The following is a 25,759-nucleotide window of genomic DNA, read 5'->3' as shown; positions in this document are numbered from 1 at the left end:
GGGGCTGGGCAGATTCTAGGAGTTCAGTGTATGGACAAAATCAAGAGTTTAGGAATGTGCAGATGTAAGAGCCTTGGGGGGATGGGCAGATGCAGTAGTTCAGGGGTGAGCAGGTGGAGCATTTCGGGGCCTCCCACACAACATAACATGGAGACTTCTCTGAATCGCCCAAATACATCTCTAACGGCAACCACCATCACACTAGCTCAAACCCACATCTTCTCGGTTTCCTCCAGTCACAGAAGGCTCCCAGGATAAGACAAGGGCACCACAACTGTTGCATGCATCTCCTTTCTGTGAACATGCCAGCAGCCCTCAGTCCTAAGGTGGGATTCTCTCTATGGGTGTCTTCTACATGGATCCAGAGAACTGGTTCCTAATGGAAACGATGTATCCACATCTTCAAGGCTGGAATAAAAATCAGGACTGAGCCCAAAACCGAAGCTATCAGGAAGAGCCAGAGGAAGATGCGGTCAAGAACCTGCGCCACGAATTTCCAGTCTTGAACGACCTGCAAAGGAGAAATGGGTATCTTTCATTCGAGAGGCTGAACTCATCAAGGGTTGTAAATAGAGCAATATCGGATTTGGCTCACTTTTAAGTTTTCAAATGTATCTACACATCACTGATGGTTGGGCTTGGATTCTATCCAGTGATGTTGTTCATCACACCTCAAGAAAATAGCTTGCAAGTTGACTGTTTAGGAACACTTTTCAACAGTGAAGTTGTAAAAACTACAGGATTATTTGGATACTTGGAGATATGCTCATCAAACATAAATAAAACAACTGATTTTATTTTTATACAGTGCTTCCTGGTACGCCTATGGAACCAATCACAAACTGATGTCTTTTTTATTTTTATATTTTTTACTTTTTTTTTTCTTTTAATGATCCTGCCATTGCCTGCCTCCAGACAAACTGATGTCTTTAAAGCATTTGTAATTAAGTGTAATGGGATTTTCCTCCAACTCCACAAGTGGGTGTGGCTCCTGTTGATCCAGTAGACAGCACTGAGGAAGAGAAGAAATGACAGGTATTATAAGAAAGGGGTCTATGGACCCTTTAGCAGGCAGAGACATTGCAGGAGATTGGGTACCAGCCTGAAGCAGCAGGCCCGGGAAATAACAAGCCATGGGCTGGGAAAATCTGTCAAAGAAGCATGGGGGCTCACCTTTCAAGGGACAGAGTACGGTTTCTGCACCTGGTCTAAAGCTTACAGCCGGTTCACAGAAAGTTTTTTCAAAGTGTAACCACAAGAAAGAAAATCCACTCAGTGGAAACCACTTCAGATCTTGAAAGAAGAGGGGGGAGAGGGACCCCGATGGAGGGGGAAGACTTCCTTCTGTATTCCTTTTTTTTAAAAAAAAGATTTATTTATTTATTATATGTAAGTACACTGTAGCTGTCTTCAGACACTCCAGAAGAGGGTGTCAGATCTTGTTACGGATGGTGGTGAGCCACCATGTGGTTGCTGGGATTTGAACTCCGGACCTTCGGAAGAGCAGTCGGGTGCTCTTACCCACTGAGCCATCTCACCAGCCCTCCTTCTGTATTCTAGGGACACGAAGTACCATCTTCCCAGGGATCTCACAGCTGTATGGAGCAGCAGATCCCCCTGAGCCTCATGAGAGTTTGCCAGGGGAAACCAAAACACTGTATAGGGAACTGCTAATCAGGCAGGTACTGTGATCAGTACCTCCAACTGCAGTGCCTGTGAACAAGGACTTAGTAAAGGTGGAACAGAACATGAGGCCTGCCCACCCACAGGAGGGAGGCTTCATGCTGTTCTAAGGTTCCCAAGTCTAGAAACAAAACCGTAGCATAAATCACACACGCAAAAGAACAGTAAAATGTTAAAATTAGCATTTTACCGTAATAATTCATAATCCCTTAGGTAATGGGATTATTAATGGTTGTGTTCCTCTTGTCTTTGAGTTTTCCAAAGTGTGTGTCCTGGTCATATTAAAAAACCCCACTGAAGTGTTTTTATTAATATTTACAGAAGATGTAAAGAAATAAAACGGAAATTCCTCCCCTAATAGCTGAAGTATAACTGTATGAGCTGGTATTTCCCTAGTCTCTTTTTTAATCAAAATCTATAATTGTATGAAAAATATGATGAACAGTTAAGAGAGAAAGATAGGGGGTGGGGATTTAGCTCAGTGGGAGAGCATTTGTCTAACAAGCACAAGTCCCTGAGTCTGGTCCTCAGCTCTGAAGAGAGGGAGAGAGAGAGAGAGAGAGAGAGAGAAACAGAGCAGGCTGAACCTCTGAAGACACAGTAAATAGTAAAGCATGATTCCAAAAACACTTTCATAAGCCTGCGTGAGAACCTTGGCCAATTTTTCAAGAAATTTTTTGAGTAAAATGACTTAGCCCTGACTGCAGTTGGTGTGAAGATAAAGGGTGCTTTTGTGTGGCTTCCTCGTCATGTTCCTCAAGGTAGGCTCCAGAAAAACAAAGTTCTGGCAAAGTAACATGGCCCATGGAATAGAGATAGGTCTGTGCCCAGAACCATGGTGCCTCTAAACCTTAGGCACTTCTGGTTTTGAGACAGGCTCTGGATCAATGAACCTTGCTGATCTCAAACTGCTGACATCCTCAGCTCCCTGAGTAGCCAGGATCCCAGGATCGAATCACTCAGCTTCATTCTTGTTTTCTATAATGAGTTCACTAAGTAAGACCAGGGCAACCCATTTAAAGGTGTAATTGAGTTCTTGAAAACGGATCCGAAGAATTAAGATGAACAGCGCTGAATCTGCAGCTGCTTGTTTTTAGTCATTATATTTTTGTGAACTTTTTTCTTAAAATTTTAGTGCTAAAACTCCTTGGACTTGCTGGGCTTGTTCTACATGGTTCGTGTGCAGAGAGTAGCTGACGGTGCCATTGTTAACAAGGAGCACGTTCTGCTGTAATGAACACATCCCTCAGTTACAGCCTTCCCACCTCACAGAACACTCACCTGGCTGATGAAGTGTTCCTTCTTCACATGCCTCGAGATGTATCTGATGGACTCAGAGGCCTTCTCCAGGAAAGCCACCAGAACTCTCTCTCCATCACTGGTAGGAATCTGCTTCTTTTTCCCTGGGACTTTCCCCCTCGTGGCTGCCTTACTCTCCTTTCCATCGGGGAAAGAGAAGCGGTCCCTGGGGTCCTTCATACACAGCCATCTCGGGAGTCTTTGCAGAAACAGCCTCTTCACCCAGGGGGCCATGGGATGGTACATTGAGGAAGATCTGTGGTGGACATTAATTACAAAAACCGTGACGATAATAGACAGCGTGACAAAAATCATAATGAAGAGGAGGTACTCCCCAATGAGAGGGATGACTTTCGAAGAAGACGGGATTATTTCTTCGATTACTAAAAGAAACACTGTCAAAGAGACCAAAACCGAGGTGGATAACGAGAGCTTTTCCCCTTCGTCGGAGGGTAGATAGAACACCAGGACCGTGAGAAAAGACAGCCCCAGGCAGGGGATTATCAAAAAGAGGGTATAAAACAGGGGCAGGCGTCTCAGAACAAAAGAGTAGGTAACAAACGGATAGGAGTAAAAGCCTTCTCTCCTGTTGCCCTTCATCCCCTTCGCATTTAGTATCTCCCACTCTCCGTTATCAAAAAAGTCTTTCCGGTCCACGTTTTCATTGATCAGAATGAGGTCGACCATGGTACCATCGTACGTCCAGGATCCGAACTTCATTGAGCAGTTCTGCCGGTCGAACGGGAAAAATGTGACATCCATGGTACAGGAACTTTTGTAGCTGGCGGGAGGAGTCCAACTGACGGTTCCACTGGATTTCACAATGGCCTTGGTCATGAGAGAGCCCTCAAAACGTCCATCAGCACTGCCATGAAAGTGGTTACCCGATTAGTGAATGGCTGAACACTCAACTGTTTGGAGGCAATCTCTTAATGTCAAGTCATGCTTTACAAAGAAACCACTTTGATACATAGTTAATTCTTCTTCCCAAATCAGACTTTCTGCATCTGGTGTTAATCTGACCAATGCCATATTCTTCTAAAATACTTACTTTTCAAAGAGAACTATGTCAGGCAGCCAGAGCGATTCCGATGGAACCTTTATCGAATTAATTCCACCATAGTCTTCGGGATTCCATCGTAATTTTTGGTCTGTCCATTCCTGCGTGAAATGGGTATGCAGCAACTTTATTCTGAAGATTCAGTACCAAATTTCTTCGATTTACCAGCCCATCATTTTATTACAAAAATGATTTTTTTTCACCCAGGTTAGAATGTGACCTCCTCTCTAGGATTCAGTGCAGCTTCAGGATACAAGGAAACCCAGCCTGGCCTCTGAACCTCCACATGCTTGGGTACGAGACAGTGAAGAAGAGTCAAATCTCAAAGGGCATCGATTCGTGCTTTGTGTTTTTCCTCTTTTCTCTTAAGAAACAAACAAAAATAACCACAGCTGTGTGGGAAGGCTTATGTCTCTAGTCCCAGTACTCAGTAAAGTAAGCCAACTTGCTTTACGCGGTGAGATCCTTTCTAAGAGGTAATAACCATCTCATTCGATTTATTCCAGGAGGACTGTCTATTGAGATTTAAGTCCCTTGACAATGGGAACGTGTGATCTTGGCCCGTTACTGTGAAACGGTCGGCTCTGCTGACCATTCCTGATGGTACCATCACCTTTATAAAGTGCAAATGGACAGAGAGTTCGCTTTTTCTACTTTATCTAAATTGATTTTGTAAACTCCTAATTAGCATTTTAAATTATGTCCTTAATATTCTGTGCTCCATAGGTTTCTTTTTTTTTTTTTTTTTTTTTTTTTCTTCAAGCACTAGAAGGGTCTACCCAGTGTGAGGCTTCCTGGAGAACAGTGATGCCATCTAGGTCATTAAAAAAATCAGGAATTGGCAGATGGGTGACATAATTGGATGGTAAAATACTGAAATATGTATGATACCTTTAAAAGTAAAAATCGCATTCTAAATATCTATGTTTATACCCATATCTTTGTGAGGCTCTCAACTTCGATCAAAGTTTCATTTCCAGTAAATAGTGGTCAGTTCATGAACCCATAACTGTTCAAAGTGTTCAGAATAAGTGTCTAGGATTGACCAGTGATAGATAAAATATCTATATCAATCTCTCCCAGACCCTGCTATCCCACCCATGGCTCAGGGAACATCACAAAAGAGGAGACAGGACAAAGTGTAAGAGCCAGAGGTCAAGGTCAAAAGAGTGTCTTCTGGACATGACAGGACGATGCTCTCCTGAACTCATTGTGGCTGTGGTAGTCTGCACAATATGTGCTCAGGATGGAGCCAGTCGGTGTTCCTGTATAAAAAGGGAAAGGACAGCCAAGCTCCCACCCCACCTGAGTAGCTAATGACAATGATGGCTGCTAAAGGACAGACAGAGAATCTGTTTTCTTTAGGGGTACAGTTCCTGGTAGGTCAGCCTTGCTCCAGTGGATAGCCCCACATCCATGCCAATGATATAGATACACAGGTACCACTAATCAGACTCAGGGTTATAGAGAACAAGAAGACTATTTAAAAAAAAAAAAGCATACAATGGGTAGGGGAAATGGTGGGGAAGTGGAAAATGAATATAAATAAAATACACTGTACACAAGTTTGAATTTCTCAGAGAATAAACCTATAATATTTTGCTTTGGGTTTAATGTAGTCAGAGAAATGAAGGCATGGTTTGGTGTAGAAAACTGCTACATCAAACTGTCTTTTGTATTATTTCCCGTTATTTTTGGCAAAGCAGCTTACATGGATTTGTTTGGGGCACAAGGGACACGTGTCTAGTTATAGCTGGCATTTTCATCTGTGTGTTGCTTAAATAAATGCTGATTCATTATCTCTAAACAAAGTTCTAGGAGGGTGAGAGAGGAGCTATTGAGGCTGGGGGAGGTGGGGAGTCATTGACAGTTGATGGCTGCTGGAGGAAGACAAGGAACTTTTCTTTTCTTTGCAGTATGGCAATGGTACATTGCTTATGCCCCAGTGGATGGCCCAATACACCAATACAGTGCACATATGAGTAACAGTAATTGGATTCAGTGACAATGTGTGTGTGTGTGTGTGTGTGTGTGTGTGTGTGTGTGTGTATGGTCATGTGTGCTAGAGAGGCCAGAGTTGAAGTGGGAAGTGAACAGTGGATATGACCAAGACATAAGGCTCCTATAAGAAGTCTTCAAAGAATAAATTAAAATACTATTTTTAAAAAATAAGGGCTGGAGAGAGGGCTCAGCAGTTAAGAGCACCGGCTGCTCTTCCAGAGGTCCTGAGTTCAATTCCAGCAACCACCTGGTGGCTCACAACCACCTGTAATGGGATCTGATGTCGTCTTCTCGTGTGGCTGAAGACAGTAGACAGTGTCCTCACATATATGAAATAAATTTTAAAAAGTTAAAATAAAACAAACTTGAAGCTCCTGAGAAATAGTAGGATCTCAGCAAACGTGACATCTCTCTACTTTAAACGAGGAGACATGGCCTTTGGGAATTTAGAATCTGAAATAGTTAAAATACTGTCTAACTGTGAGAAGGCCTGCTTAGAAGACTAGCCACCTACAAGCCAGACTAATTAAAGCATGTATGAGATTTTCTCAACACTCTTGAGAGTGTTTCCTTACCCCCATTTGTAAGGGCACACACAATTCCCTCCTTGTGAGTTCTTTGCGTCCTTCTGAGAGACTCTCAGAATCATCAGAGGGTCGGAGTCTCAGAAACGTTCATGCACGGTGACATTTTTTGTTTGCTTCACTTTACTTTCCCCTCGTTGGCCACTGAGAAGTCTGTTCACAATAAAATCCCATGCTCTGCCTGGATCTGCAGACGGTGATATAGTCGGTGCAGCACCACCGGCTAAGACTGTCCTGTCCCTCATGTGCCACTACCTCTTCTGAAATTTTAAAGCAGTTATTCAAGGTCTCTCTGTAAGCCAGGCTTCGCTCAAATGCAGGCATCTAAGAGTTAAATCTAGAACTAGGGGTGCCGGTTGGAGGAGCTCTGTCTCCTCTAAAACCCAACGTTGCTCGTGTGATTAAGGCTTCATTATGCTCTTCATGTTTAGCCATGTGGACAGGTGACCTTAATCTGTTACATCCCATCCAAAAATAATTTAGATTTAACTCTCTTGCAAGATATTTAGGACTGCTCGCAAATGTGCTCTCATAAGTTACCACAGCAAGAGCAAGAATTGAAGATTGCTTAATCCATGGGTCTTCATAAGGAGTTGCTTTCTTACAAACCTAAAATTCTGCTGGAATATGCTCAATCCTATATGAAGGAAAGAGATTTGGCAAAAAAAAAAAAAAAAAAAAAAAGAATTTAAGCAGTGTTTTAAATCATAAAGCAATGAAGTATTTAATCTAAAATAATAAAATGTTTTATCTAGGTTCAAATAATGTTGAAAGGGATTTGAATGTAAATGTACCTAAAACATTTTCTGTGGTCAAATTTTCATACACTGATATTATTAAAACCAGTTCATGCCTAAAGCGACACGGCTTTCTTTTTTAAAAGATGTATATGTTTACGTCTGTGTGTGTCTATAGTGTATGCCACACATATGCAGGTGCCCACAGTGATCGGAAGAGACCTGGCTGAATTGTGAGAGTAGCAAGCACGTTTAATCACTGAGCCATCCCTCCAGCCCAGTGAATAAGGCTTTCTTTATAATACTTCTTTGTTGGCCCGACCAGTGGTAGTGCATGTCTTTAATCCCAGAACTCAGGAGGCAGAGGCAGGCAGATCTCTAGGAATTTGAGGCCAACCTGGTCTACAGAGCTAGTTCCAGGACAGCCATTGGTTACACAAAGAAACACTGTCTTGGAAAACAAACAACAGCAACAAAATACTGCCCCACTCTACTCTTCTATTTACTAAACTTGTATGTCTTGTGCTGGATTTGCAACACCTTTGACTACTTCAGAAACTAAAGTCTTTCAAAACAACAATATTTTAGACTACCTTATTGACTCAAAAGTAAAGAGAGATGGGGGGAGTCTCTAGGATGAAAAACAGTTAGCTGACTCAACATGAAATCACACTAGGCATGGTGGTCCAAGCCTGTAATCCCAACACTGGGGGAGCAGAAGGGCCATGAGTTTGAGGCCACTGAGCTACCTTGTCTCAAAGGCAAGGGCAAAGTCTGATGCTGCTCCTGTGACCTGGATGAAGCTGTATGTAAAGTCTTCACTTTCACCCCTTCAGATGGTGAATACCAACAGATTCTCGGCTTGCTGATGTGGGTTTGTCTACGAACCCCCTAAATTTTCTTGAACAAAAAAAAGGGGGGGAGGTAAAGGATGAAATCGTTTCAGAAACGCTGTTCCAAGGGAACTGAGGTGAGCCCCCAGGGGAGTATTTCTAAGTCAGAATCATTGCTGTTACTTTCTGCCCTCCAGCAGCAAGATCAATAGCAGAAGGGGGGGGGGGTGGCGGGATAGAGATGTAAAAGGAGGCAGCTGCTGGGACTTACTTTGCTTGGGATTTCATTGTATCACAGAATATGCCCTGTTAAGTGGTACTGAGCGCAGTGGTGGTCCCCAGAACTGTGAATTCCCCGCCTGAGACTAACTCACACCAGCTGCAGATGGGGCTGGGAAAAGAGGTGGTGTGGGCATTCTGAAGAGATGATGCTGAAATGGGATGGATGCGGAGTCAGGGCGTGGCTGGTGGGGCAGGTTGGGGAGAGGGTGGTGGAGCAGTGTGTGGGAGGGGGCTGGGAAGCAATAAAGATGGGTGAATGGATGGAAATGCATTTGGACGTTGAACATGACGGTGCAGAATCTGAGGGGTCATGACATTGGTTTCAGCAAGGTCTGCTGATAAGATATTTATGGTCCCCAGGGATTTGATTACTCTCTGAGAGTTCAAGAAGAAAGACAAGTCTGCAAAATAAAATCAATAGAATAAAAATAGGTCCAGCTTGAGGGAGCCCTGTCCGTGCGACAGTCATGCTTTGTAGAGGTCAGTGGTTGGGAGGAGACCTCATTGGCTAGTACGGGAAGCAAAGGGGAAAGGGAGAGAACTGAGTGCTTTCGTCTTCGTTTTTATTAAGGTGTGACGGAATGTTTGGGAAGGGTTTCCATTGGTTTGCTTAGGTGTGAGAGAGCATTGTGAAGTCATGGGAATGACGGGGAAGACTGTTCACGTGGCTCACAAAACCCACTCCTACCTGGTTTGTGGGACTTGTGTTTGACCTTGACACCCATGTTAGACATCTGCTCTTCTTGCGAGCATTCCCTGACTTTCTTCCCATCTCTGTGGTAACTTCGTGTAATCACAAGCCTTATATAAGCTTATTACTCATGGTGTTCATCACCTTACAGTAGCCAACCCTCTCCTGTCTCCTTGAAGTCAGGGCTGGGTTTTATTTTCCCTAGTCTCCTAAGATCTTGCACAATGCCTGTCACTTAGCAGACTCCCCAAGTCTTGAGTCATCATCCGTCATCACCTGTCCAGTGTCACCGCTGCCCCATGCTGTCCCACCCCTGAGAAACAGCGCCACGGGAAAATGCATACCCACACACTAACGGGGCTGCTCTCCTGTGCTCACAGCTGAAGTTAAAGCAGACCCTTCCCTTGCATTCCTAAGTCCCGCCCTAAGGAATCCGGCATGGTTTCTAAAGAAGTTCCAGATGGCAGTGTCTGTAAATAGAAAGCAAATGTCGCAGCCTGGACTGGCTGGCACACACAGCCTGGGACTGGTCCTCACCTGCTTCAGCCACACATTTGTTGTCATCAGTTGATTCTTTTCATCCTAAGAAAGAGACAGTTTAGAAGGCCGTACGTTATAAACAGAGTCTCCCGGGATGCAGCAGGGTAGCTGCACTGATAACTGATAGCAGCTACAGCGGTGTGCACAGAACCTGTGCAAGCCCAAGGCAGACCCCAACCCCAGGGCCGAGGTGGGCACGGGCAGGAAATTCCATTCCTAGCTGTGGAGCTGCTGGCCGTTGTTAGCTTATGGGAGATGAAGAGGTGGTTTTCTCCAAGAGGGTAGCTCTGGTTAAACCACTCATGATGCACAGATCCAAGAATATTTAGGCATCATAAATTGGTGTTGGGGGGGTGGGCTGTTTCAAGGGTTTAGGGTTGGGTGAACAGGGTTGGGAGGTAAATCTGAGGACAGATGGGGGCAATATCAAAGCAATTTGTTTGAAGCCCTCAAAGAATTCATAAAGAATTTTAATAGTTGGTCATTAAAAAGGATGAAAGTGAAGGGTTTCAAATTTTTTGGATTTTTTTTTATTAGGAAGAATCCTGAGTCTTACTTTCAGAGGCGTTCAAAACCCAAAAGAGTCAAAGATTCCAAGCTTAAGAAGTCAATGTTATGTGACCTTAAAGCATTCTGCATATTTTGCTCAAATGAAACCGCCCATTAAATCAAGCAGTGATTCATTGCGGGGATACTTGCAGCAACTCAACAGCTCAGAAGACTTTTGATGGTACAAAGAAGGAAATTATAGCCGGATCTAAAACAATGTATAATTTTCCAGAAGGAAGTCTGGGTTATTTAGCCTGTCTAGAGGAGAGGCAGAGGCTTGAGCCACGTGGGAGAAGAGTTCCAGGGCTTTGGGGACCACAGTAGAATGAGTTCCTACATTTGGGCAATTTAAACTTAACAAGTTTCTCCAAACATAGACATAGCAGAAATAGGAGCCCAAGGGGAGAATGAGCAGAGATGCAAAGGTGTGGGTGAGTTCAGGGAAAGTGAGGAATCCCCTGGCAGGGGCAAGTGGTTCTAACAGGGCACTGCCATCGGCTGCCTCTGGGTCTGTGGTTCTCAACCTGTGGGTCGAGACCCCCCTGGGGCAAGGCAGACCGCTGTCTCACAGGGATCGCCTAAAGCCATCAAGGAAACACAGATATTTGCATTACTATTCCTAACCGTAGCAAAATTACAGTTATGAAGTAGCAATGAAAATAATTTTATAGTTAGGGGTCACCACCACATGAAGAACTCTATAATAGAGCGTCACAGCATCAGGAAGTTGAGAACCACTGGTCTAGAGGTGCAGGAGCCCTGACAGCCCGGTGCATTGGCAGCAAGGAAAGGGGATCTCACCTGTCACCCTGGACTTCACCTTCCCTTCCCCCCCCCCTGCTTCTTACCAGGGGCCAGTCTGTTCTCACTCCCCTCTCCACCCTCTGGCCAAGACTCTTACAATGCCAGCATGAGATGACCTCCCGTCCCTTCCTTTGGACATGTCGCTGGCTCCTTGGGGCAGATTTCCGTTCAACACAGCCTATTTATAAAATGTCAGTGTCGGTGACCGGGAAACACAAATGTCTGGAGGAGTGTGTGCTGTTTGGAACCCAGGGCCAGGAATTACTCACCACATCCACAAGCTGAGATATCTTTAATCCAAAATACACTTTTATGATGTCACTGGAATTCAACACAGGGCGGACCCATTTCTGATAACCTTGGAACAAATGTCTGAGGAGCGCGTCTTCGTGTTCAGCCACTGAGCTGAGTCCTGCAGTGGCCGTGAGAGTCACCCAGGAACCTGAATTAAAAGAGCAGCAGAAGAGCCGGCTCAGCATCCTACAGCTGAAGCCTTCATCCGTTTCCCATGGGTTGACTCAGCAGAGGCTCTGAAGCAAGGTGCTCTGAACCCCACTCTCTACCTGCATCCTACTTCTTGTCCCGCACTGGCAAAATCAGATTCTATAATTTTCCAGAAACTTCTCATCACTGTGTACACACATAGGTCTCTGAAGTGTCACCGTAGCTTCCCACCTTACCGTCCACTTCAGGTCTCACCACAAATGGCACCTTCTTGACCATTGCCCACATCCTGTCCTGGCTCCTTCATGGCACCGTGGATTTATCCTTTATCTTCTCAGTTAATTTTGTGTGTGTGTGTGTGTGTATACATATATGTGTGTGTGTGTGTGTTGTCTGTGTATGTTGTGTGCATTATATATGCATGTTGGCCTTGTATATATGTTGTATAAATCCACATATGTATGTGTAACAGTCTTAATGTGTGTATATTATTGTATACATGTGTGTATCACCTTCATATGTGGTGTGTTGTATATGTACAGCTTTTATAATGTGTGTATTGCATGAATATTTACATGTTCTCATTATTTCTCCTGAGACTTTGAGTTGACACACACAATCAGCATCTATTACATGTAACCAGATCCACATTCAGAACAGGACCTGACCCACACCAGATACTCGTTTTTTCACACACGGAATAAATGAGCCAGGGTAAGGATTATATCATTACTGAGCACCCACTATATCCCTTTGTCTGTTTTCTTATCTTCTTCCCAATGATGGCTTCTGTTAGAAGTTCTTCCCTGGTTAGCTCTTGGGAAGAACTCTTACAAGCTCCTCAATATGTAAGACCCCCAAATGATCCTGACTTAAAAACTAGGCCTAGTTTGGGAAGATTAGGAGTTGTGGTCTAGGGAGGAATGTTGTCACTGGAGGTGGAGTTTAAGAGTTCAGAGATGCCTGCCATTTCCTGTTTGCTCTCTGCTTCCTGGTTGCCATTTCCTGTTTGCTCTCAACCCGCTGCTCTCGCCCTGCCTGTTGCCCGGCTTCCCTGCTGTGATGATGGTGGTCTCTTACCCCTCTGAAACTGTAAGCCCAACAAAACCCTTTCTTCTCTAAGTTGCCTTGGCCACAGTGTTTTATCACAGCATTAGGAAAGCAACTAATAGAGATGTTCAAACCTGATTTTGTTGGTGGTGGTTGGTTGGTTGATTTTGTTATGTGTGTTGTTTTGGTCTGGTTTTGAGGAATGGGGTAGACTTTGGGAATCTGGACCAGAAAGTCAGTTAAATGATGTAAGCAGAGTTTAATTAGCTCTCTGCAGGTCTTAGCACAGAATCTACTACTGAGTTTTGCTGAATAGACATGTTAGCAGACTGCCTTCTGTTGTAGAAATTATTTAATCCCGAACCCGGGGTTTCTACCCTGCCTTTGACCATTTAGTTCCCAGATAAAAGATGCACAGAACCTTTATATTTCCAATAAGCCTTAAACAGCACAAGAGTTGGGTAGATACCTACCCTCTCTGCTATTAGAACCTACTTTCCTATCGATAACCCCAAATTATTACTTACTATGTTTCATCTGGGCTGCTCTTAGCTCCATTTGGCCAGCCCTCGGGGCCACATTTTCATGACTCACCTAACCCATGGCGGGTTCTTTCCTTTCTCCTCATCTTCTTTCGAGCCTGGAAATCCTAAACCCCACCTATATCTCTTCTGCATAGCTATTGGCTGTTGGCATCTTTATTTAGCAATCAAAAATAACTTGGGAGCAGGGTCACATGGCGTCATTTAGATATATGTGCAGACTCCGGGTCTTTGGGGCCTGCACTTAGCAAGACCAAAACCTCAACGGCCTTCTACATAATTATGTCTAAGTTCATGTTTTACTGTTACTCCTCGCCTTGTTCTGAGACGTTTCTTTGTGCAGTGGGCAGACGTCAATGTAGAAAATCACGACAGGTACAAAGTACCGAGAATAACTGACGAGTCCTCAGCCCTAAATGGAGCATCTATATTATCCCTCATCAAGGACCAGAGACATCAGGGAAGATCAGGAAAAAAAAAAATGGAAGAAACAAATGATGGGAGAAGTGCCATGAAAGTCTGGCCTCTGAACATCTACCCCATCTATGTTGTGAATGGCTCTGTGCTGCTTGCTCTCCTGGGAGAGGCTGTCAGGAGTGAGGAATGAGTCACTTACTCAGGTGGCTTCTTGTGAACCAATCCCCTAATGAATAAAGGAGTCAATCACTGGGCGGGTAGGCGGGACTTCCGGGTGAGATGGCCGAAGAGAGGAAGCAGTTAGGTTCCTTTTTTGGAACAGGACAGGGACAGCAGAGAGGTAAGATGTAGCTGCTAGATTTCCCATTATCATGGTGGATCCACAAAGATTCGCCGCCAGACAAGTCAGATTTTAATAAGGCTTACAAGACTGTTAGTCGTTGTGCCCAGAGATTGAGTTACCATTGTTTCCGAACTAAATTTGTATTGCATTTCCCTTCGTGTGGCGGCTCGTCTGGGTTCAAGAAAGGAAAGGTAGCCAAGCGTGGGTTTGCCAGATGTGCACCACAAAGGCTGTGGGGAACTTGAAGCACCATGGGATTGGTGTGGTAGCAATCCATCAGTGAAAACCCGGCGAGCTGGGTGGAGAGACTGGGGAGTTCTGAGTCAGAGTCTCCATGAGCAGAACAGGTTGGCCATTGTCCGCCAGTGCATGCGGCCGGGCCAGGCCACTGGGGCAGAGGCACAGAGCAGGAACGTGACCATTTTTTTTAAAATATTTCCTGCAACACATCTACATCATGCCTTTGTACACATGAACTCGAGGAGCTGTAGTTACCCACACAAAATTTACCTCTGTGTGTGTGTGTGTGTGTGTGTGTGCGTGCGCATGTGCGCGCGCGTGCGTGTGCGTGTGCGTGTGCGTGTGTGTGTGTGTGTGTGTGTGTGTGTGAAACAACATGGCAGCTATAGGAGGAAGAGGAAGGAAGAATGATATTACGTTTCAAATAAATTTTAAATTTTTAAACAAAAAGACTGAAGAAGAGGGATACCTTGAGTTTTTCTATTAGGAAAAGATTCCAAGTTTCTAACCTTTAAAGTATTCTTAGATGTTGTATTTATTAATAAGTATTAATGTTAATGGATAAAATACAAGGATTGTGTTTTCTAACAAGACATATATTTTAAGACGGAGAGGAGACTATGTGGCAATAATTTGAGTTTGTTTTTTTTTCAAAATCTGTCATACAAGGAGAAAAAGAGAAGATGCGATATTAAATTTACTTATCTTTTTTTAAATGTGTTTCAGCATGCATGGGAAAGGGCCTCACAAGGCCCTGTCCCTAGCTGAATTAATGCCAGCTGGGGAATTGGAGAGTCGTTTTTCTTCAAGACTGTAGCCACTGAGAAGTTGTCCATAACCCAACATCCATGCAATGCAAGCAACCCTAATTAAACTCGGAGGGTTATTAAGAAAAAAAAAAAAAAAAAAAGACATGAAGGCGGGTGTGGGTCCTGCTGACAAGACAGAGCTGCAGAGGGAGTGGGAGGGGAAAAAAGACATCATGTGTGGGAGTATATGACCAAAGTACACATATGATGTATGAATCTGTCAACAACAAATAAAAATTATCTTTAAGATAACAAAAGAAGATGGGCTATAGCCGAAGCTGTGCCTCACCCTTTCTCTTCCACTCAAGAATTGCCTCCGTAGGAATACAAAATGCACTGAAGTAAAAGCATTAATGTGAGCAACAGTGAGAAGTGTGGCCTTACAGTTAGGTTTACTCGTTTAAAACTTGCCCTTCTGAAACTTTAGTGCTTCAACTGTGGTTAATAAGAAGAGAGCGCGGGGAAGCAGGGCAGCTGCCAGGGCAGCAGTGGGTTAAGGGACCTGAAAACTTCCTGGAAATGTCAGGGGAGGGAAGATGGAGACTCCCTGGAGCCTCTTGATGGAAAATGTGTTTGCTTGGTTTCTCCTTCTCCCACCCCAGAGTTCAAAACGGACCTCACCCTCATGGCTCCCCAGCATCTCCACAACCCCCTCCAACCCTTTGCCACTCTGGGTCCCTGTGTTCTGCTGTTGTGCTCGCTCTCTCTCTCTAGACTGTTGACCTGCCTACAACCCAGAAGTGAGCGCTGAAAACCGAATGAGGAGCAGATCTTCGACTCTCCCCTCTCCCCTCCAAATCCAATCCCCCAGTCTCATGCCAGCTCTGTGGCAGACACCTACTGTGGCCTTCCCTTCTTCTCTGTCCCCATCTCAAGCACACCACACAGAGCTTCTCCTCCAACCTCCCTCCTGACTCATTCCATTGTCCCAGCACCCAACTCCTGTAACCGCCAGTGGCTATACCTAGCAGGGTCCCAGAAGAATTTCCTAGCAGGCAACACGCAGCCACCCTCGCTTAGACAGCACAGTAGAGCTGGTCCTGGTGGCATAGGTACAGGTGAGCCAGCCCTGGGGCATGAGCATGGAAAAGCTGGCCCCACCCATTTCAGGAGCAATTCTGAAGACCTGACCCTGGAGGCATGGTATGGAAGAGCTGACCCCCTGATGGCTTCAACACAAGAGAGCCAGTCCTGCCCCCTTGCCAGCTGCTGCAGGCAGGAGAGTTGGCCCAGCCCCTCTCCTGGGCAAAATGGGAGAGCCAGCCTAGCAGCATAAGAACAGGAGAGCTGGCAGGCTGACCAACTCAGCTATGAACCAGGCTCAGATCCAGGCCTTTCCGTTGACTCTCCCCAACATCTACCCCATCTGCGGGAGCATGTGAAGGGGCTGGTCCTGCAGAACCAAAGTTGCAGGATCTCCATGACACTGGGCAAAAAAACAGGTTAACAGAGAAGTCCTGGTGAAGATCCAGTATTGATAGTGTAGCAGAAGCCAGAGGCCTCCAACCAGACCAATGACCTTTTGCAATGAACATTTACTAGCAAGTAAATTGTTTTGGGCAAAAGAGTATACTGTATAGGTGACATACTGAAGCTTCCACAGCAAGGTGGTTTTTCTGGTTGGTTGGTTGGTTGGTTGGTTGGTTGGTTGGTTGGTTGGTTGGTTTCATTCAATACTATATATATACATATATACATACACACACATATATATACATATATATGTACATATACATGCATACATACATGGGGGCATTTTTATTTTTTTATTATTTCTTTGGAGGAAGAAGTCGCAAGGGCAGATGGCAGGTATGGAGGGATAGAGAGATGAGGGGGATTGGGATTGCGATGTGAAATTCACAAAGAACCAATAGAAGTTTTTAAAAAGTATAAGAGCCAGAGGGGATTGAGGACACCAAGGAAACAAGGACAGATGGACATATGAACTCATAGAGACTGAGGCGGCATGCGCAGGACCTTCACGGGGTAACACCGGATGTATCCTAGAGCTGAAAGGAGAAGTGGTCACATCCCCCTTCCCCTAACCCAGACACTATCCCCAGTTGATAAGCTCTGGCAAATGAAGACTCGGTCTTTTCCAAGGCTTTCTCCCTTAGGAAACAAACTGTTCTTAAGAGTGGGCTACATGATTTTAGTGGGATTGCTTCCAGCTTCTCTCCATTTACTTTGATGTTGGCTACTGGTTTTCTGTAGATTGCTTTTATTATGTTTAGGTAGGGGTCTTGAATTGCTGACCTTTCCAAGACTTTTATCATGAATGGATGTTGGATTTTGTCAAATCATCCAACGAGATGATCATGTGGTTTTTGTCTTTGAGTTTGTTTATGTAGTGGATTACGTTGATGGATTTCTGAATTTTAAACCATCCCTGCATCCCTGGAATGAAGCCTACTTGGTCATGATGGATGATTGTTTTGATGTGTTCTTGGATTCGGTTTGCGAGAATTTTATTGAGTTTTTTGCATCGATGTTCATAAGGGAAATTGGTCTGAAGTTCTCTATCTTTGTTGTGTCTTTACATGGTTTAGGTATAAGAGTAATTGTGGCTTCATAGAATGAATTGGGTAGAATACCTTCTGTTTCTATTTTGTGGAATACTTTGAGAAGAACTGGAATTAGGTCTTCTTTGAAAGTCTGATAGAACTCTGCACTAAACCCATCTGGTCCTGGGCTTTTTTTGGTTGGGAGACTATTAATGACAGCTTCTATTTCTTTAGGTGATATAGGACTGTTTAGGTCATTAATCTGATCCTGATTTAACTTTGGTATCTGGTATCTGTCTAGAAATTTGTCCATTTCATCCAAGTTTTCCAGTTTTGTTGAGTATAGCCTTTTGTAGAAGGATCTGATGATGCTTTGGATTTCCTCAGGATCTGTTGTTATGTCTCCCTTTTCATGTCTGATTTTGTTAATTAGGATGCTGTCCCTGGGCCCTCTAGTGAGTCTAGCTAAGGGTTTATCTATCTTGTTGATTTTCTCAAAGAACCAGCTCCTGGTTTGGTTGATTCTTGAATAGTTCTTTTTGTTTCCTCTTGGTTGATTTCACCCCTGAGTTTGATTATTTCCTGCCGTCTACTCCTCTTGAGTGAATTTGCTTCCTTTTGTTCTAGAGCTTTTAGGTGTGCTGTCAAGCTGCTAGTGTATGCTCCCTCTAGTTTCTTTTTGGAGGCACTCAGAGCTATGAGTTTTCCTCTCAGGAATGTTTTCATTATGTCCCATAAGTTTAGGTATGTTGTGGCTTCATTTTCATTAAACTCTAAAAAGTCTTTAATTTCTTCCTTGACCAAGGTATCATTGAGGAGAGTGTTGTTCAGTTTCCAAGTTAATGTTGGCTTTATATTCTTTATGTTGTTATTGAGGATCAGCCTTAGACCATGGTGGTCTGATAGGATGCATGGGACAATTTCAATATTTTTGAATCTGTTGAAACAAAAAAAAAGAGTAGGCTACATGACCACTACCATGATGGCCAACAGAAAGGAAACTCAATGCCATCCTTGGATGCTTCTTGACTCATACCATTGTGCCAGGGCTTTTTCTTGTTTCTTCATTTTTTATTCTCTCTCTCTCTCTCTCTCTCTCTCTCTCTCTCTCTCTCTCTCTCTCTGTCTGTCTCTCTCTCTCTCTCTCTCTCTCTCTCTCTCTCTCTGTCTGTCTCTCTCTCTCTCTCTCTCTCTCTCTCTATCTCTCTGTCTCTCTCTGTGTGTGTGTGTGTGCGTGTGCGCACGCGTGTGTCTCCCTCTCCCTCTCTTCTCTCCTTCCCCTCTCTTCTTCTCTCCTATATGTTCTTTTCATATAGATTACAGCTTCCGGTTTTGTGCTTTTATGGGATCCCTGAGTGTTTGAACACATGGGTCTCTGCATCTATACCTGTTTTGTGGGCCCTTTTGCTTCTGTTTGTTTGTTTTGTCCTATTCTGCTATGTACCCTTAGAACCCTGTTTGTTTCCTATTGAGAGACAGAAAGAGGATGGATCCAGATGGAAGAGGGGGAGATGGAACTGGGAGGAGTAGGTAGAGGGTGGCACAACCATAATCAGGGCATATTATATGAGAAAAAAATCAATTTTCAATAAAATAAAACCAGATGAGGACTGGGACTTTCTTGCTCAAGTCTCCAGGTGGTTTACCTCAAATGTGGGGGAAAACAGCAGCAATTACCAAGCCTCCCTGCTTTCTACCTCCCTCCTAAGGACCAACTCCTCCTTCCGAGCCCTCATCCCTAATTCACTTCTGTCTCTTGGGCCAATATGCTTCTTCCAGCACATGCCAGGACTCTTCAACTCTAGAAGGCTCTCCCTAGCTAGCTTCATGATCCTTCTGTACTTCTTTCTTTCCTTCTGTCCATCCTTTCCTTCTGTCCTTCCTTCCTTCTTTGTAGTTCCTTCCACCTAGTAGTTGTTCAGGTGCCATCTCTTTAGAGGCCTCTGTAGGGAACACTCTCTAAGGAGCCTTTCCTCTCTGTCCTGAACCCACCTTACAATCCATTCGAGGGCCTAACCATGCTTCCTGCTCACTTATAATTGAGCATCTGCTCTCACAGATAATACCAGAGTGGCTAGCATTTGGCTGACATCACCTTGGTTCAGGATGTCTGGAGCAGCAAGGGAAACTCCTGCAGCTACCAAGTAAAGAGACAAATTGCCCTGTCTTCCAGCATCTCCCTTCTTTTTTTATTTTTTAGATTTATTTTTCTCGTGTGCGTGTGTGTGTGTGTGTGTGTGTGTGTGTGTGTGTGTGTGTGTTGCCTGCCCATGCATATGTGCAGTACTTGAAAGCAGCCTGGTACCCACAGAGGTCAGAAGACAGCTTCTGATCCCCTGGAACTGCAGTCACAGACGCTTGTGAGCCACCACATGGATGCTGGGAATTCAACTGGGGTTCTCTGCAGAGGAGTAAGTTCTCCTAACTATGGGACCATCTCTCTTGTCCAGTACTTTAGCATCTTTACTTACTGGCAAGAGTGACATCAGAAGTACTGCTTACAGCAATCAGATGAAGGACATGTACTCAATACTGTTAGTGACTTAAACAGTCCTGTAACTATGCAGAGCACCTGCCCAGCACTCCAGGGAGAGGTTGGTCTCCTTCATCTCTCTCACTGGTACCACCTGACCAAGCTGCTGGGCCACAGGCTGAATTCCCCGAGTAGCCCCTCTAGTCTAGTTTAGCCCAATTAGCACAAATTACTTACGATGTTGTCTCAAATGGTCAATTGAGACACTCAAGGAATGCCAATAACTACAGAGTACTGTCCTGTATGTGTTTGTGCATGTGTATACACACACACACACACACACACACACACACACACACACACCACTCCACAGATTTCTTAGCTCAAACAACCCTGTGACCTGAGAATATTTATGTGGATGCAGTAGGTCTCACTGAGGTCAAACCAGTCGCTTGTCATTTAATTTTTTTAAGCCTATCCAGAAAACTGTTCAAAACAATTGTACAGTTCTTTTGAAGGGAAATAAGGTAGCATGCGCAGTGAAATCTAAGACGGTGACATCCAGGTCTTGCTTTTCACCTGGTTCCAAGAGTAATGAGTGACTCTGCTCTCCCATGAAAGAAAACACATTTCACACTGTATTTACTAAAAGGTGGGGCTCCCGTAAGCATACAAATTTGTACGACTTAGAGTAGACTAAACATTTGTGTGTCCCAAATTCATATGTGGAAGCCCCTAACCCCAAGGTAAGTATGTTTGAAGACACAGCCTCTCAGGGGAGGGGACAGAGGAAGGGGCTTTGAGAGGATCCAGAAGAAATAGCTGCCATTCAAGAAGGGCACTCTCACCAGGAATTCTCAACCCTGCCCATGAACTTCAGCCTCAAGGCTGGGAGAAACAGTTGCCCACTGCTAAAATCACCAACTTGTAGTATTCATTACATTACAGCAGCTGGAACTGGCTGGAACAAGTCTGTTCTGACCCAAGCAGAATTCATCACCAAAGCAAACAAGATTTTTTTAAAAAAATAAATAAAATGCCTTAGTAACTATAGCAGGAACCAAAGATGAGCCCAGACGAGTTAATGATTTGTCCTTTTAAAATAAAATATTAATGACAATGGGCATATTTGATTCTTTGAAACTATAGCCTTGATAAATATTTGATGACGGACGTGTGATAACTGAACAAATGAATTAGCAGTGGTCACATTTTATGACAGGCAGAGAGGCCCTGGCTCACTGCTCCCAGATACACAAGACTACAGAAGATTTCAGAAATGAATGGATTCTGTCTTGCAAACTGATTCATCCTTTATATTGATAGTACAAGACCAACCCTCTAAGAGACATTCCACTGTCTGCTGGCCAGGGCAAGAAGCTGTTCTGGGATGCCGGGAGAGCCTGGCTTGGAACCTCTAGGAAGCCTGTATTCCCCATATTCGGTGTCAGTGAAGAACAGTGGAAAGGGGAAATGATAGAGATGCCAGAAAAGACTAAAAAAAAGACTCTCCGTGCTAATCCAAGCCCTGCACTATAAGGTGAAGATGCTGTGATACTGAGAGAGGAGAAGCGACTTGCTTGGCTCTAGGCTAGAAACAAACAGCAGCTGGTGATCTTCAGACTGCTGAGTCAGACCATTCTATCCGCCTGGGATTATCTGAGGGCTGCAAGGGGGTGGGTGACCTATCACACACACACACACACACACACACACACACACACACACACACACACACCATATATACATATATGATAAGGTGGTCTCAACAGCTTGATTCAGGAACACATGTTCATTAGTATTGCTCTTTCTGATGTTTGGTGACCCCATGCATGTTTTACTGTTTACTGTGATGTAGACATTCAATGACCCCCCAAGACCCATGTGTTGGGTGGTGGCTGTTGAAAAGTAGTGGAACCTTTAAGAAGACCAGGGAAGATCTTTAAGGTCCTGAAGGATACATTTGAGGGGATTATAAGATACTGGAATCCTTTTCTTTTTTTTTTGTACTCTGGCTCATGACGCAAGCAGTCCCCCCCCCCCGCAAATCTCCCCTCCTGCCACAATCTGCTGCCTCACCAAAATCCCCAAAGAAGATCATAGACTAGAAAACCCAACTGCAAGATAAAAATAAACATTTTATGCTCACAAATTGCGTTTTACTACAGGCTCAAAAAAGCTAAACAACACCGTGTTGTCTAGTGCAGCCTAGCACTTGGAAGAGTCTGACATTCTAAAACTAAGGCACAAACCATATCTGTATATTGAAGTGCTCCCGGGAGGAGAGCACTTCATTCTGGTGTTTCATAGTCTGCTCAGAAGTTCCCTTCTATAGCTGATGTCTGACCATTGGGCTTCACCACTTTGCCCAGAGATTCTCTAGTGGAGGTGTCAATCTGCAATCATTCTCCTTGGACGTAGATGTAGAAGGTTTTACAGGGAGGGAATGGTCCTGCTTCAAATGAAATCCTTATCTCCCCTTTTCTAGCTACTTTGAAACCATCCCATGAGCATCTATTGGATGTGTGTAATGCAGCAGGAGTAGAGACCTGCCACCTGATGGAGCTTTCTCAATCCCTAGTCTCTCCCATCTTCTCCTTTTCCTTGTCTTTCTACTTACACTCTCCAGTTTTTCCTGGAAAAAGAATTTTTTTTTTTTTTTTTGCATGCAGACAGGTAAATTCTCAGGTAGAGGGCCCGAAGAGAAAGAAACAAACAGAGGCAGAGAACACAAGGTCAGAGGCAGAGATGGGGCCTCCATGCCTCCTGCTGCTTTTTTTCCACACAGGAATTTGGAGCCAGGGGTGTGCTCCAGAAATGATATTTCCCTTGGCTCAGGATGCCAAGACCCTTGCCAAAACCCTCCCTCGTTAAAACAAGAATCCGGCAGATCTGTGCTGAACCACAATGGATACCAGACCCAGAGTGAGAGGCTTGAAATCTGGTCCTGATTCGATCTTCGTTGTGAGCGAAGCTTGTGCCGGGTAAGGGAGGGTGGGGACCTGACTGCTTTGTCTCCTCTGTGCTTGCGGGAATCTTGGCATCCTTGCAGTAGCCCCAGAGTATGGTCCACTAATTGAGACCTTCTGGGTTTCGTTTAGGAATTATAAAAGAGAATGCTTAATGTGTCACTCCTTGGGCACAGCCCTCCACTGGTGCCCAATGCCAGCTTCAGACAGAATTCTTCCTTTGAAACTAACTTTCCCTTCTAGGTTCCTTATTCATGACAAATGTTCCTGGTCTCAGGCCACCAGGTCCCCTTCTCTCTTCCCATTCCCATACCAATTTTACTTTTGTTAGAGTTTGACAAACTCACTCATTCCAAGAAATAACTGACAAGAAAACCAATGAAACTTCTCATGATTCATTATGATTTTGCTAAAGATAGTATCTGGTGATCTTCAACTATGAGAGAAAAGCATTGATTGGAAAAGTTTTAATAGTCGAATAATTCCAACAATTATGATTGAGAGATACAATGTTTTTGACGTCTTCGGTTGTATTTTGGTTTTTCTTTCTATTATTGCGCCACAGGAATGGTAGACCCATCTGCTAATGTGTGGCTCTGGTACTCAGGGTGAAACGGAATAGTAAATATTTAATGGATTCTTCCAAGCTTGGGAGCTTATTAGAATGACTTTGCTCTATTCCCTCATGCATCCACACATCCTGGAAGTATTCCCAGGGTACAGCGGATGCTTAATAAATATTCATTAAATGAATAAACAGACACCATCCCATAGGAAGAGGGCTGGGAAGGCAAATAAGCCAGAGTTTCCTTTCTTTGGGAACAGACGCAGCACTCAGATGTAAAAAAATGAACATAAGCTATGTCTCACAGTAATATGCAACTGTTCTTATCTACCAAACCCAAAGGTACAAAAAAAAAATGAAAGGGTATTCAGTGTTGTCTGAAAAATAAATTGGTGTAATTAAATATTATTACAGTGAGTAGTAAAATGAAGTAACATAAGGAAGGGGAGGGCCCATCCAAAAATCTAAGTAGATCGCACTGGCTCCCGAGGTTTCAAAGTGAAGTTGGTTCCAGATTATTATCATGATCTATGAAAAACATATGCACAGAGAATACAGGTCCACACTCCTGCAACCTCCACACTGGAGAAAAAGCACCAGGTTCTCTTCCGATTTCAATTTTCTGATGGACTATTTACTGTGCATAGAGAACACTGCATAGTTGGACCTCGAGTTAATGCTAATTATCTTTGCTAACCACTGAGGTCGTTATCTGTGAGAAGTGCATTGTAAGAACCAATTCTTTCATAGTAAAAGGAATATCCTAATAAATCAAGGCCCAAAAAAAAGTCAGATGTCTGAACAGTCATCACCTGCTGAACAGCCGAAAGTTGATTATCATTAAGGTTGCAAGATTATGCCTAAGACTTTTCAGAGAACAGAGCTGGTAGCATTTGGGAGTGAGCTTGGTGTTCTCTGCGCTTAGACATTGCTCTGCCTGCTTTGGAGCATGGGCATGGTGAAAGGTGACTTCTGAAGGTGTGTAAGGCCGTGTCCGTGCGGATCTCACAGCCTATGACATTGAAGTGTAGGATTTAGTTCTACAAGTTCAGCTCTCAGTTTAAAAGTTGTAATAATCAAATGTGGCAAAAACAAAAAGAAAAACCTACTGAGAAATAAAGACAAATTGCTCATGGAACAACACTTACCAAGATCTTCATGACAAAACGTCTTTGTTTCTAAGTTAACAATTAAATTATTCCAAATCCCAGAAAGCTGTCATGTAACCGACCACTGTCCCCCAAACACTCAGTTTTCCTCACTGCCTGGCCCCTCCCTTTGTATTTTTATCCTCACCTCCTTTTAATTCTCTTTTCTTATCAACAATCCCTTTTTCCATTGGTCACATAGTAAACAGACATTTAGTTTTCTACTTGCTAATGGTTAACTATCCTTAGGAAGTGCATTGTAAGAACCAGTTCTTTCATAGTAAAAGAAACATTTTGTAATCAATTAAGGCAAAAAAAAAAAAAAAGTCAGATGTATGCTAAACATCCAAAAGTTGATTATCATTTTTATTATTTGCAAGACATCACACAGACCTTTTTATGATAATATTGAAATAAATAAAACTTCCTAGTTTGCAAAAATGTGTTAAATTATTAACAGGTCCATGGGATATATTGTAGAAAATTAAATATCTACACAGAGGCTTGGCAATTGTTAGTAGACACGATATAAAAATGTCCACCTAGTAAATTTCTGCTGAGCACTTTAACAGTCTTGGAAGCCACATTCAGTGCACTGAGTAACATTTCCCTCTTTTATGTCTATTCAGTTCGTGAGGCACAGTGACTCAAAAGAGCAGCATGCAGTAAATGAGCAAGCCTTAAACCGTACTTAAAGCTCTGGCTTCTTTAGTAATCTGTTTATAGAGATCTCATGGAGTTCTCCATCTGAGGTACATTTTAAAGGTTAACTCGAAGGGATCAACCGCTGACTTTTACAATAATACCATGACCCACAGGTTTGTTTTCCCTCCTGTGAAGAAACGGACACCTGCAGTTTACATTTAGTTGAAGGTGATCTTTACCTGAGAGAGTGGCACTGAGAGCCAAGAAGACCCGTAGGAAGCCTGTCATGATGTCTGCTTCAGAGAGACGATATCCTTTCAAGCAGTGTTTCCACTGGAAAGAGGCAGGGTTTAAAAAAAAAAAAATACAAGTGGTTCAGAGCCTCGATGCAACCCAAGGGGATCGTGACCAGCTGCCTGCTGCAAATAGTCACAAGTCACCTCCCGTCGGTGTGGGATTTTTAAAGTGCACTTCACTGATGCCCAGTGAGCTGTCAGGTCTTGTGAGGCTAAAAACATCTCTCTGGGTCCTAACTCCTGACTTATCT

At 43.8% G+C, this 25,759-nt stretch overlaps 1 protein-coding gene across 1 annotated transcript; it reads right to left on the bottom strand.

Annotated features, from left to right (window-relative positions):
- Nucleotides 1-244: 244 nt before the first annotated feature.
- On the bottom strand, nt 245-25,515 carry Chrnb3 (cholinergic receptor nicotinic beta 3 subunit). Its single transcript, XM_021219419.1, has 6 exons — nt 25,452-25,515; nt 11,333-11,505; nt 9,708-9,752; nt 4,034-4,143; nt 2,965-3,847; nt 245-511 (listed from the first exon to the last, which is right to left on the bottom strand). The coding sequence occupies exons 1-6, from the start codon at nt 25,498-25,500 to the stop codon at nt 377-379; spliced, it is 1,395 nt and encodes a 464-aa protein (XP_021075078.1). The 5' UTR covers nt 25,501-25,515; the 3' UTR covers nt 245-376.
- Between the last annotated feature and the right edge of the window lie 244 nt (nt 25,516-25,759).

The sequence above is a fragment of the Mus pahari genome, chromosome 19, assembly GCF_900095145.1.
Source record: "Mus pahari chromosome 19, PAHARI_EIJ_v1.1, whole genome shotgun sequence".
NCBI lineage: Eukaryota > Metazoa > Chordata > Mammalia > Rodentia > Muridae > Mus > Mus pahari.
This window is presented reverse-complemented; position numbering and strand designations above follow the sequence as displayed.